This window comes from Hyperoodon ampullatus, assembly GCF_949752795.1.
Source record: "Hyperoodon ampullatus genome assembly, chromosome: 5".
NCBI lineage: Eukaryota > Metazoa > Chordata > Mammalia > Artiodactyla > Ziphiidae > Hyperoodon > Hyperoodon ampullatus.
Genome location: NC_136918.1, coordinates 70677719 through 70690065, shown reverse-complemented (window position 1 = coordinate 70690065; position 12347 = coordinate 70677719). Strand labels below are relative to the sequence as shown.

The window sequence follows — 12347 nt, the reverse complement described above, 5'->3', positions numbered from 1 at the left end:
TCTTCCTGAGGTCCACAGTGGCAATTCAACCACCATCACCACCTGGTTATCTACACAAACCACTCACACTCAAAATATGTAAGCCAGAATGATTTATCTTCTTCCTCCACATCAGCTTCCTTTGTGGTCTCTCTTTTTCAAGATGATGCCATCATCCACTGGCCACACAATGCACCTGGAGTCATCCTTGGTTCTTTCAATTTCCTTATCAGGCACCAAGTCCTGTTGATTCTGTTTCTTTAATGGCTCTTGAATCCATCCTCTTCCTACAACTTCTAACTTCAGTTCAGGCCTTCATTTCCTACCTGACTACAGTAGTTGCTTCCTTTGTAGTCTTCCTGTCTCCAGTCAGGCTTCCTCTAATCATTCTCTCCATAGCCAGGCCTGTGACCTTTCTCATGGGCAGATCTGATCACGGCAGTGAACGTCCACTTCTGGTTACACTCTGTTGACTGGATAGGCATAGTTCCACATTTTGGTCCTTTCCCAGTTCAAGGGTCTGCTCAGGAGGTCTCGGCCACTGTGTCCTGAGAGTGATGCCCCTATTTCCACACTCCTAAAATGCTCTGTCTCACATCATCCTTGTCTGCCTCAACAGAGCTCTTTCCCACCCTGACCTTCCTGTTCACCTTGTCTTCCCTTTCTAGCTTTGTGGTGACAGCAGAGGGCAAGGTGATGAGAGGAAGTACAGAAGGACGAAATGAAAAGCACCAAAGAAGCTGGAGCTTGATTCCCCAGTGCTCTTTCCCTTTCAGTCCTAGAGTTGTCTGTCTTCTTCTGTAAAATGTTTTCTATTCCATACCATGTGTGTGGTTTTTGTGTGGCTCTGACTGGGCAGTATTATGTCAGTCTGGGAGCCTCAAAGGGCAGTGACCTTGTCTACTGATATCACTAGGTCCTGAGTCCACTACAACATGACATGTAAATCATTACTTAGTGTTTCCTAATAATAAAAGAAAATAAAGGAATGAAGGGAAAAAACTGAACTATCAAGAAAAGGCAAACTGTTATAAGCTAATCTTGAATCTTGGTTTAAAATAACATGTCCAAGGAAAAAAGCATTTACCTTCTGCTGTGGGAATGTGGACTCCATCATGGCTGTTTCAAAGCTGTGAGCACCCTCTGCCTGGGTCTTCTCCCACAGAGCTCTGAGAAATTGCACAGAACGGCTCTGTATGGACAGGGGCTCAGGAAACAGGCTCTGAAAGGGCATTAATGAGAGAAACGTGACATGTTATCTCTTGTCCTAACAGTATTGTTTGATGGACTGCAAAGCACTATTAGGCTTGGTCTGAACTTAAAAATGGTTTAAATTTAAATAAAGCTACAGGGAAGTCTGTCTTGAAGATCAAACATATGGTACGTTTCATGCTTTTTATTTCTTAACAGAAAATTTAACATAAATAGGACTTTTTTTTTTTTTTTTTGCGGTATGTGGGCCTCTCACCACTGTGGCCTCTCCCGTTGCGGAGCACAGGCTCTGGACACGCAGGCCCAGCGGCTATGGCCCACGAGCCCAGCCACCCCACAGCATGTGGGATCCTCCCAGACCGGGACACAAACCCGTGTCCCCCGCATCGGCAGGCGGATCCCCAACCACTGTGCCACCAGGGAAGCCCATAAATAGGATTTTTAAGACAGTTGATTTGATCTCTATAAATATGCCTAACCTTTGTAATGTAGTATTTACTTCAATCATTTCTCAAGCATGTTACTTAATTGGAAAATGGTTAATATTAATATATATATTTATTTTTCAAAGATCTGAGAATTAAGGTATAAAATAAAAACAAATATCAAGAGAGTACAAATAGAGTACAAATATCAAGTTTATTTATACAGAGTAAATCATGAAGAATAGACATGAAATAACCAAGAGTTCATTATTCAGTTGTTCAGATGTGAACAGTATGAGTGGGGGGGGTTGGGTAAACACAAACATTTTCGGTTATAGAATGTGTAATGGCTGAATATTCTTAGAGCTTTAAGATATTCTCAGTTTGGGAAAATGAGATTGTCAATGTAAAAAAAGAATCACATTTACATATATATCATTCAAGCCAATGAAAATAAAAATTTTTTAACATCTTTATTGGAGTATAATTGTTTTACAATGGTGTGTTAGTTTCTGCTGTATAACAAAGTGAATCAGCTATATACATATACATACATCCCCGTATCTTCTCCCTCTTGCGTCTCCCTCCCACCCTCCCTACCCCACCCCTCTAGGTGGTCACGACCTGATCTCCCTGTGCTGTGCAGCTGCTTCCCACTAGCTATCTATTTTAAATTTGGTAGTGTATATATGTCAGTGCTACTCTCTCACTTTGTCCCAGCTTACCACTTCCCCCTCCCGGTGTCCTCAAGTCCATTCTCTATGTCTGCATCTTTATTCCTGTCCTGCCCCTAGGTTCTAAAATTTTCAAAGGAAGATTTAAACTGTTTGTATGTTTACTAACCAATTATGTGTTTAACAGTTATTTAGATGTTGTGATGTTATATCTATGAATGTGAGAAGTGTCTCAATTCAAGGGAACAATTTTATAAAAAATATAGAACATAAAAGGCACAAAATTATACACACATACACACATAAAGTACCATATATATTATCCTTTATGTGTGAGGTATAATAAAATAATGATTTTGCCTTATAAAATCCCATTTTCTAGGTCAATGACTGTCCAAACATTGACTTATAAGACTCTCTAGGTGGTCTTTGTGTACAAAGTTTCTATTTAGTAAGTGAATAACAATTTGTTTTTCCAGAAAAATCTTATTGTTATCCTCAAGATGAGCTGCTTTTTATACTGAGTGGGAAAAGGCGGAGGATCTTATACCCTGAGTAAGTTGCCCACAGATTTAAAAAGGTTAAGAGCAGTAACAGATTGATTGTGAAACCCAAAATGTGCACACATGCTTTGCTGTGCACCTGAAACTATCACAACATTGTTAATCAGCTATATTCCAATATAAAATAAAAAGTTAAAAAAATGTGGACAAATCTGGGAATTTCTTGATTATTATCAGAAACTTATACAGCATATGACCTTTCACTTAAAGAATAGCAGGACCTGATTTAATTAATCATCATTCCAAAGAGGTATATTTAGACTGGAATATGTTAATTTGAGAACTGCATGAAGGCATAAACTGACAGAGAAGGGCAAGAGTCTGGCCCAGCATACAAGGCTAGCACTGGGTTTGTAACTATCACATCAAAGATTTGATTTTTATTTACCCCAAAGTCAGGCTTCATCCAGATCACATAATATCAAAGGTGTGGAAGAAGAAAGGAAACATTATAGTAAAAAGAACAAAGAAGAAAAGTAGCATAAACAGATGTTTTTTGGTGAGTTTGCTCATAGAGAAAAACAAATAATCAGACTAAGTCAATAAAATAAGACTGAAGGGGCAAAAATAAAATCAAGTTTTCTTGGTTTGTTTTCAGAAAACTGACAACCGTTAAGAACAAAGCCAAAGATGAAACCAATTACAAAATCACTGATGAAAACCATTTGAAAAACATTAGTAAAGTAGAAGAAGAATAAGGTCATTATTTCAAGAAAAGGAAGAAAAATCAATGCTGTTTTTTATATTCATATACAATTTGATTCACATCAAAATGTGAGTTGTTCTCATCAAGGAGCCATGATGAATGTGAATTATACACACCTGCTGAAATAGGAACATGATCTGGATCCACGGCTGAGGCTCTTGGCTGATGAGAATAAAACTGGATTTACTGTAGAGGCAATAATGACCCTTTAGGGAGCAAGTGAAGAACAGCTTTGCTACACAACTTCTAACAGAATCTAGAAACAAATACACATAGTATTAAACATTAGATTCTTCCCAGAGTTACACCTTATACTTCAACATACAAACATCTTTAGAAATACATTCTTTAGTTTTCAGTCTGTGAGCTAATAACTTCAAACAGCTATGGATTTGGGAGTAGATCCATTTCATGGAATGTAGATTTAAATGTAGCTGCTTTAAACAAGTTGTATTCTATTCCTCTTTTTCTTTTGATTAACAATGGATGAGAAGTCTCCAAGCAACTTGCATGGGAGGAAAAAACCTCTTACCAATAGAAAGGGAGATAGGTGTCATTTCCATATGACTGGGAACTTTGAAATAACCTGGGAAGCATAAACAAATGGGTGAAGGAAACCGAGGCATTTTCTGGGCAGTGATGGTGTGCCATGACCAGGGGCACTGTTCTCTTGGTTGTACAGAGGCCACAGAAACAACCCCCAGAATAACTCTGGCCAGGGGGTGGCTTCCTGTGAACTGTCCTGGTTCGAAAAGGTTATTTCATCTTGAAGAGCTTCAGCAGGGAAACTTAAAGAGATCATCCTTTAGGAACAAGAAAGTGGGGGAGCACGGTGGTGGTGGCATAGAGCAGAGATGGTGAGGAGCCATGTTTAGGAGCCACTTAATTTTTACAGCCCTACAAGATGGGTGTTAATGTTTCTGTTTTAAGTATGAGGAAACTTAGCCCATTAAAGGGTCAGCTTAGTGAACCACTGTGACTGCCTTGTTCACCACTATGATCTTGGCACGTGGCACGCAATAGATGCTCTAAAGAGAGTGTCTGGAGAGATGAATGATGCTCAAGGATCCAGAAAAAATTGCTCAAGTTTGCCCTATCTGTGGCAGAACCAGGATTTGAACTCAGCCAAACTGTTGCCATGTTGGGATGCTTTAGGCTCTACCATACTGGGAATTTTTAAATCTGTAGAGTCATATCGATAGCTCATGGGGTATTTATTGTTTCAGAATTAATCTGACATGTTAAATGAAGTATTTTGAAAATAAATAGATTAATTATGCCCTACTATTAAAAATGGAAATGGACTAGAGTTTATTAAAAGCTGATGGGAACCCTAATAAGGTGGTAGAGTCAGTCCCAACCCATGAGAGTGCATGGGGTTCCCTACAGAATTGTGGGGACGGGGGAAGCTTATCTGTGCACCATCAGGGCTCAGGTGTGAAGGAATAACAGGCTTTTGGGAAAGAGTTTGGAAGAGTTAAGGGAGGGTGGCCAATGATAGATTAGAGAAGACAACATTGGAAACCAAACAATAAAGCCACAGGGCAATTTAGAAACATATTTAGAAATCTTAATAAATGATAGCTTTCTGTGTGATTCTGAACCATTGGTATAAAAGACTAGTTTTCATCATGTTAGCTGTTTGGGGGAAATTTAAGCATTCAAAATCTTGCATGAAATCAGAAACCATTTCTGCATTCTGTGGGTGAGTGGATCATGAGATATAAAGAGTGCTTGAAAGTTCAGTGGAAAAGACCAGGAGGCCTGCCACTGACAGGGAAAGACTTCATAGAATAGAATAGAGCACAATATCCACTTAAAATTGCCCTATCAAAAATTGTTTGAAAATGGTAATTAAAAATATATTTTTGGCATTGAAAAATTGAATTTAAATTAATCAATACTAGAGAAGGCAGAAACCAAGAATTCCATACGAGCGCATACACAAAAAGTGGTTCTATTGGAAATCATTCTAGCTGTAACGTATACATTGAGACAGCACCTTGTTTTGCTTTAACAGAAAGTTTCTAAAGGGAAAAAGATCATTTGTAAGAACTTGTGCAGTAGCTTGACAGTCCAAGTTGGACTTCGGGCCTCTGCCACGAAAAAAACATTTTTATCTTTTTCCTTCCCCCTAAATTACTGCTCATTCATGTTTTCTTTTGAAAATGAACATTGATTCAATTTATTTTACTTGCCCTGAGCCTACCAGCTTTCTGGGGTCCCAAATCACAGAAAATAGGCAAAGCGGTAAAAGAGACAACTTTACCTAGAAGCATATATAACAGTGATAAAAACACATCAGTTCTGTGATATAAGGCTTCTGTTAATGCTTTCAGTAAACTGCATCTGTTTCAATATTTTTCTCATTTTTTCTTTTTCTGAGCTTTGCTGGATTAGAAAGATTTTCCGACATTAACATGTAGTTGTTAATTTTTCTCTGTAATTTTCTCCCTCCTGTTCATTCCATGGTATTGAATGGTGGGCATGCAATAAATGGTGTTGGATGAATGAATGGGTGTCAGACACTGTGCAGAGACCAAGAGGAGCCATGATTCCGACCTTGCTCTTAAGAAATTTACAGCCAAATGGGAGAAACACCTATAAACAACAGTTGCAAATTAAGTCCATGGGATAATGGAAGGACACACAGTACCGACCACTCAGAGCAATGAGCAGCTATCATCCTTGGGGAACCAGGCGAGGCTTCCTGGTGGAGGAAATATTTGAGGTGACCTTGAAAGCTAACCAAGATTTTGAACTTAGAAAAAAATGTGAGAGAGACAAGCATTTTAAGAGTAGGGAACACCCTGAAAAAAAATCGCATAAGGCATGAATATTCAAGGTAACTCCGGGTAGTAAGGTTAGTGTATCTGGGTTATTATTTTTTATTTATACAATTGATGCCCAAACTGTTATTTGTTTTTCTAGATTAAATGTTGAAAAGAGAGGAGGTCATGCTTTGCTAAATATAGAATGCTTCTCATATTCCACCAAATCTGATTGTTATTTCTTTACTTTTGGTAGATTGTGGCTTATTTTTGTAAAAAAAAAAAATCAAAGGATTTGGTTTGGTCTTTAAAAATACTGAAGTTAACACGAGCAGCAAGAACTGTACAATATAATGTGTTGTAAGTTGAAATACCCAAAATATACACATTACACACATGGATAAATTTAAAGACATGATACAAAATAAAAGAGCATTTGATTTCTTTTTTTTTTTTTTGGTGGTACACGGGCCTCTCACTGCTGTGGCCTCTCCCGCTGCGGAGCACAGGCCCTGGATGCGCAGGCCCAGCGGCCATGGCTCATGGGCCCAGCCGCTCCGGAGCACATAGGATTCTCCCGGACCGGGGCACGAACCTGCGTCCCCTGAATCGGCAGGCAGACTCTCAACCACTGAGCCACCAGGGAAGCCCTGATGTTTTTTTTAAATCAAAGTATTTAAGGATCATTTTGGAATTCTTTTTTTCCTCTCACACTTTTCTCCCACAGTTCATATGCTTTTATTCCTACATTGCATTCATTGTACTGTATTAAAATTTTGTTAGCATTTTTTTTTTTTTGCTTTGGTCCTTTTATTTTTTATAAATTTATTTATTTATTTATTTTTGGTGGCATAGGGTCTTTGTTGCTGCATGTGGGCTTTTTTTTTTCTAGTTGCAGCGAGCAGGGCCTTCTCTTCATTGTGGTGCACAGGCTTCTCATTGCAGTGGCTTCTCTTGTTGCGGAGCACGGGCTCTAGGCGCATGGGCTTCAGTAGTTGTGGCACACAGGTTCAGTAGTTGTGGCTTGCGGGCTCTAGAGTGCAGGCTCAGTAGTTGTGGCGTACCAGCTTAGTTGTTCCACAGCATGTGGGATCTTCCTGGACCAGGGCTCCTCCACGTGGCCTGCATTTGGCAGGTGGATTCTTAACCACTGCGCCACCAGGGAAGTCCTATGTTAGTATTCTTAAACAAACTTTTGCTTTAGAATACTTCTAGATTTACAGAAAAATTACATATATGTAATTATAATATATAAATGTATAATTATTTTATATTTACATATTGTATATAATTACAATATATAGAGAGTTCCCTATGTACTATAACCCAGTTTCCCCTCTTATTAACATCTTAAGTTGCTATGAGGGACTTTCCTGGTGGCACAGTGGTTAAGAATCCACCTGCCAATGCTGGGCACATGGGTTCAATCCCTGGTCCTGGTAGATCCCACATGCCACGAAGCTACTAAGCCCATGTGCCACAACTACTGGGTCTGTGCCCTAGAGCCCGTGTGCCACAACTACTGAGCCCACATGCTGCAACTACTGAAGCCCACGCGCCTAGAGCCCAGACTCCAGAGCAAGAGAAGCCACCACAATGAGAAGCCCGCACACCACAACGAAGAGTAGTCCCCACTCGCCACAACTAGAGAAAGCCCACGCGCAGCAATGAAGACACAATGCAGCCAAAAAAAAAAAAAACGGTATGATACATTTGTTACAAGTAATGAACCAATATTGACACGTTATTATAAACTTAAGTCCATAGTTTATTCAGATTTCCTTAGTTTATACTTAGTGTCTTTTTTCTGTTCCAGGATTCCATTCAGGACACTACAGAACATTTACTCATTATGTCTCCTTAGGCTCCTCTTGGCTGTGACAATTTCTCAGACTTTCCTTGTTTTTGATGATCTTCACAGTTTTGAAACATTTTGTAAAATGTTTCTCAGTTGGGATTTGTCTGTTTTTCTCATGAATAGACTGAGATTTCGAATTTGGGGAAGGAAAACCACAGAGATAAAGTGCCATTTTCCTCATATCATATGGAGAGTACATTTGATCTACATGACCTATGACTATTGATGTTGGCCTTGAACATCTGGCTGAGGTAGTGTTCACCAGATTTCTCCACTATGGAGTTACTCTTTTTTCCCCCACTTTTCAAACCGTCCTCTTTGAAAAGAAGTCACAATGTGCAACCCATACTTAAAGAGTGGGGAGTTAGCTTCACCTCCTGAGGGCAGAACAGCTGCATCAATTATGTGGAATTCTTCTGCACAAATTTGTCTCTTCCTCTTCTAGTTATTACATTCAAATTATTTGGCCAATTATTCTCTCAGTATGTACTCACAGATATTTATTATATAATTCAATATTATTTTGTTTATTTTGTTGCTCTAACTGTTCCAGCTTTGGCCACAGGGAGCTCTTTCAGTTGGTTCCTGTGTCCATTTGATGTGCTGTCATCATTGTGTGTGTGGTTTTTTATTTGTTTGTTTATCACTTCCTTACTTACATCTCACATACAAGATGCTCCAGGCTCATCTTGTATGTTTCCTGCCCTGTCTTAGAATCAGCAGTTTCTCCAAGGACTTCTGGTTCCTTTCACTGGAGAATTGTGTTAGAAGCTAAGAGCTAGGTACTAGGCATGCTCGCTGCTACTTGGGTGTCATCGTTCCTTCGCCCCCTAAGGTGACAAAGCAGGGAAATTATGTGTGTATATGTACACATATCTATTTATAAGTATTTCTATATGCAACCATCTGTATCTATATTAAGCTAAACATGAGTTCATACCCATGGTTTCAATTCTAATTCATTACTACATGGGTCATTTTAGCCTCCACCCCTTGCTTACCTGTAAACTCCCACTTCAACAGTGAGGAGCCTGAGTCACACTCTGTTAGTATTTTTATCTCTGTCCACTATAAAAGGCAGAGTTCTTTTCCTCTCCCTTTCCCTCTCTTTCCCCCCTCTCCTTCCCTTCCACCCTCCTCTCTTTCTCTCTTAAAAAAATATTTGTGGGGCTTCCCTGGTGGTGCAGTGGTTGAGAATCTGCCTGCTAATGCAGGGGACACGGGTTCGAGACCTGGTCTGGGAGGATCCCACATGCCGTGGAGCAACTAGGCCCGTGAGCCACAACTATTGAGCCTGCGCGTCTGGAGCCTGTGCTCTGCAACAAGAGAGGCCGCGATAGTGAGAGGCCCGTGCATCACGATGAAAAGTGGCCCCTGCCTGCCACAAATAGAGATAGCCCCCGCACAGAAATGAAGACCCAACACAGCAAAAATAAATTAATTAATTAATAAACTCCTACCCCAACATCTTAAAAAAAAATTTTTTTTCTGTATTTAGTACCCACCATAGTACCTGGCATTAGAGAAGCCTACCTCAAAACATAATAATGATATTTTATTATACTCTTTCTGATTCCTTCTGGAGCAACAATGATAAAACCAGTAGGATACTGCCATGGAAATAATGAGAAATTATAATAGTAATAATACAATACTAATTTTCATGTTGAAATTTTTTCTTACATTTAACTAAACATTCCACATTGTCACATCTGGCATGAAAGATATAGCTATTTGTTCATTTATTTATTTTTTAGTTGCATCTGGTCTTAGTTGCAGCAAGTAGGATCTTTTGTTGTGGCATGAGGGCTTCTCTCTAGTTGTGGTGCACAGGCTTCTCTCTAGTTGTGGCATGTGGGTTTTCTCTCTACAGAGCGCATGGGCTCTGTAGCTTGTGGCACGCGGGCTCTCTAGTTGAGCTGTGCAGGCTCAGTAGTTGCAGCACGCAGGCTTAGTTGCCCCATGGCATGTGAGATCTTAGTTTCCCGACCAGGGATCGAACCCACATCCCCTGCATTGGAAGGCAGATTCTTTACTACTGGACCACCAGGGAAGTCCTGAGATACAGCTATTTGTTAATGTGAACATTCTTCCTTAGCTTAGCCACTTGTATTTTAGCTATACTTCATATGCTAGTAATCTTGTTATGATCTTGGTAAAGAAATACTTCTTTTTTCATTTTATGGTTGTAAAATATTAATGTAGAAAAAGTTAGAAATCTAGAAAGTCTACCAATTAACATTCTAGAAAACATTTTAAAATTAGAAATAGTACTAAATGATATCATAATGTTTCAGAAGTGGGATATAGTCTACAGCCATACCACCCTAAAGCACCCTATCTCGTCAGAAAGGAGTTATAATTTATAATAATATTTTAAAAGTCTAGTGGAAATTCAAAAAGCAATACTCATAGCAGACAAAATAGACTTTAAAATAAAGACTATTATAAGAGACAAGGAAGGACACTACATAATGATCAAGGGATCTATCCAAGAAGAAGATATAACAATTGTAAATATCTATGCACCCAACATAGAAGCACCTCAATACATAAGGCAAATGCTAAGAGCCATAAAAGGGGAAATGGACAGTAACACAAAATAGTACGGGACTTTAATACCCCACTTACACAAATGGACAGATCATCCAAACAGAAAATTAAAAAGGAAGCACAAGCTTTAAACACATTAGACCAAATGGACTTAATTGATATTTATAGGACATTCCATTCAAAAACAACAGAATACACCTTCTTCTCAAGTGCAAGCAGAACATTATCCAAGACAGATCACATCTTGGGTGACAAATCAAGCCTCAGTAAATTTAAGAAAACTGAAATCGTATTGAGCATCTTTTCTGACCACAACGCTATGAGACTAGATATCAATTACAGGACAAAAAACCTGTAAAAAACACAAACACATGGAGGCTAAACATTATGCTACTAAACCCCTAAGAAATCACTGAAGAAATCAAAGAGGATATCAAAAAATACCTAGAAACAAATGACAATGAAAACACAACAACCCAAAACGTATGCGATGCAGCAAAAGCAGTCCTAAGAAGGAAGTTTATAGCAATACAATTCTACCTCAAGAAACAAGAAAAGGGCTTCCCTGGTGGCGCAGTGGTTGAGAGTCCGCCTGCCGATGCAGGGGACACGGGTTCGTGCCCCGGTCTGGGAAGATCCCACATGCCGTGGAGCGGCTGGGCCCGTGAACCATGGCTGCTGAGCCTGCGCGTCCGGAGCCTGTGCTCCGCAACGGGACAGGCCACAACAGTGAGAGGCCCACATACTGAAAAAAAAAAAAAAAAAAAAAAGAAACAAGAAAAATCTCAAATAAACAACCTAAGCTTACACTTAAAGCAATTAGAGAAAGAAGAACAAAAACCCCTCAAAGTTATCAGAAGGAAAGAAATCATAAAGATCAGAGCAGAAATAAAATGAAAAAGAAATGAAGGAGGGTTTCCCTGGTGGCACAGTGCCAATGCAGGGGACATGGGTTCGAGCCCTGGTTCAGGAAGATCCCACATGCCGTGGATTATCTAAGCCCGTGAGCTACAACTACCAAGCCCATGCACCACAACTACTGAAGCCTGCGCACCTAGAGCCCATGCTCCACAACAAGAGAAGTCACCGCAATGAGAAGCCAGTGCACGGCAACGAAGAGCAGCCTCCACTCGCCACAACTGGAGGAAGCCTGCGTGCAGCAACGAAGACCCAATGCAGCCAAAAATAAATAAATTAATTAATTTTAAAAAAAGAAATGAAGGAAACAAAAGCAAAAATCAATAAAACTAAAAGCTGGTTCTTTGAGAAGATAAACAAAATTGACAAACCATCAGCCAGACTCATCAGGAAAAAAAGGGAGAAGACTCAGATCAACACAATTAGAAACAAGAAGTAAAACTGACACTGCAGAAATACAAAGGATCATGAGAGACTACTAAAAGCAACTATATGCCAATAAAATGGACAACCTGGAAGAAATGGAAAAATTCTTAGAAATGTACAACCTTCCAAGACTGAACCAGGAAGAAACAGAAAATATGAACAGACCAATCACAAGCACTGAAATTGAAACCATTATTAAAAATCTTCCAACAAACAAAAGCCCAGGGCCTGTTGGCTTCACAGGCGAATTCTATCAAACATT

The 12347-nt window shown here is 39.5% G+C and overlaps 1 protein-coding gene across 3 annotated transcripts in view; it reads right to left on the bottom strand.

The window, feature by feature from the left end:
* Window positions 1–12347, bottom strand: part of VEPH1 (ventricular zone expressed PH domain containing 1) — a gene marked incomplete at both ends in the record, with an annotated part of 216361 nt that overhangs the window by 48193 nt on the left and 155821 nt on the right. Inside the window, 2 exons of one of the 3 annotated variants that reach the window (XM_079705451.1) lie at window positions 1067–1201; window positions 3661–3815. In XM_079705451.1, the coding sequence (XP_079561577.1) occupies window positions 1067–1201; window positions 3661–3815 (290 nt within the window). The remainder of the gene's footprint in view (window positions 1–1066; window positions 1202–3660; window positions 3816–12347) is intronic. The other 2 variants (XM_079705452.1, XM_079705453.1) reach the window with 2 other exon arrangements.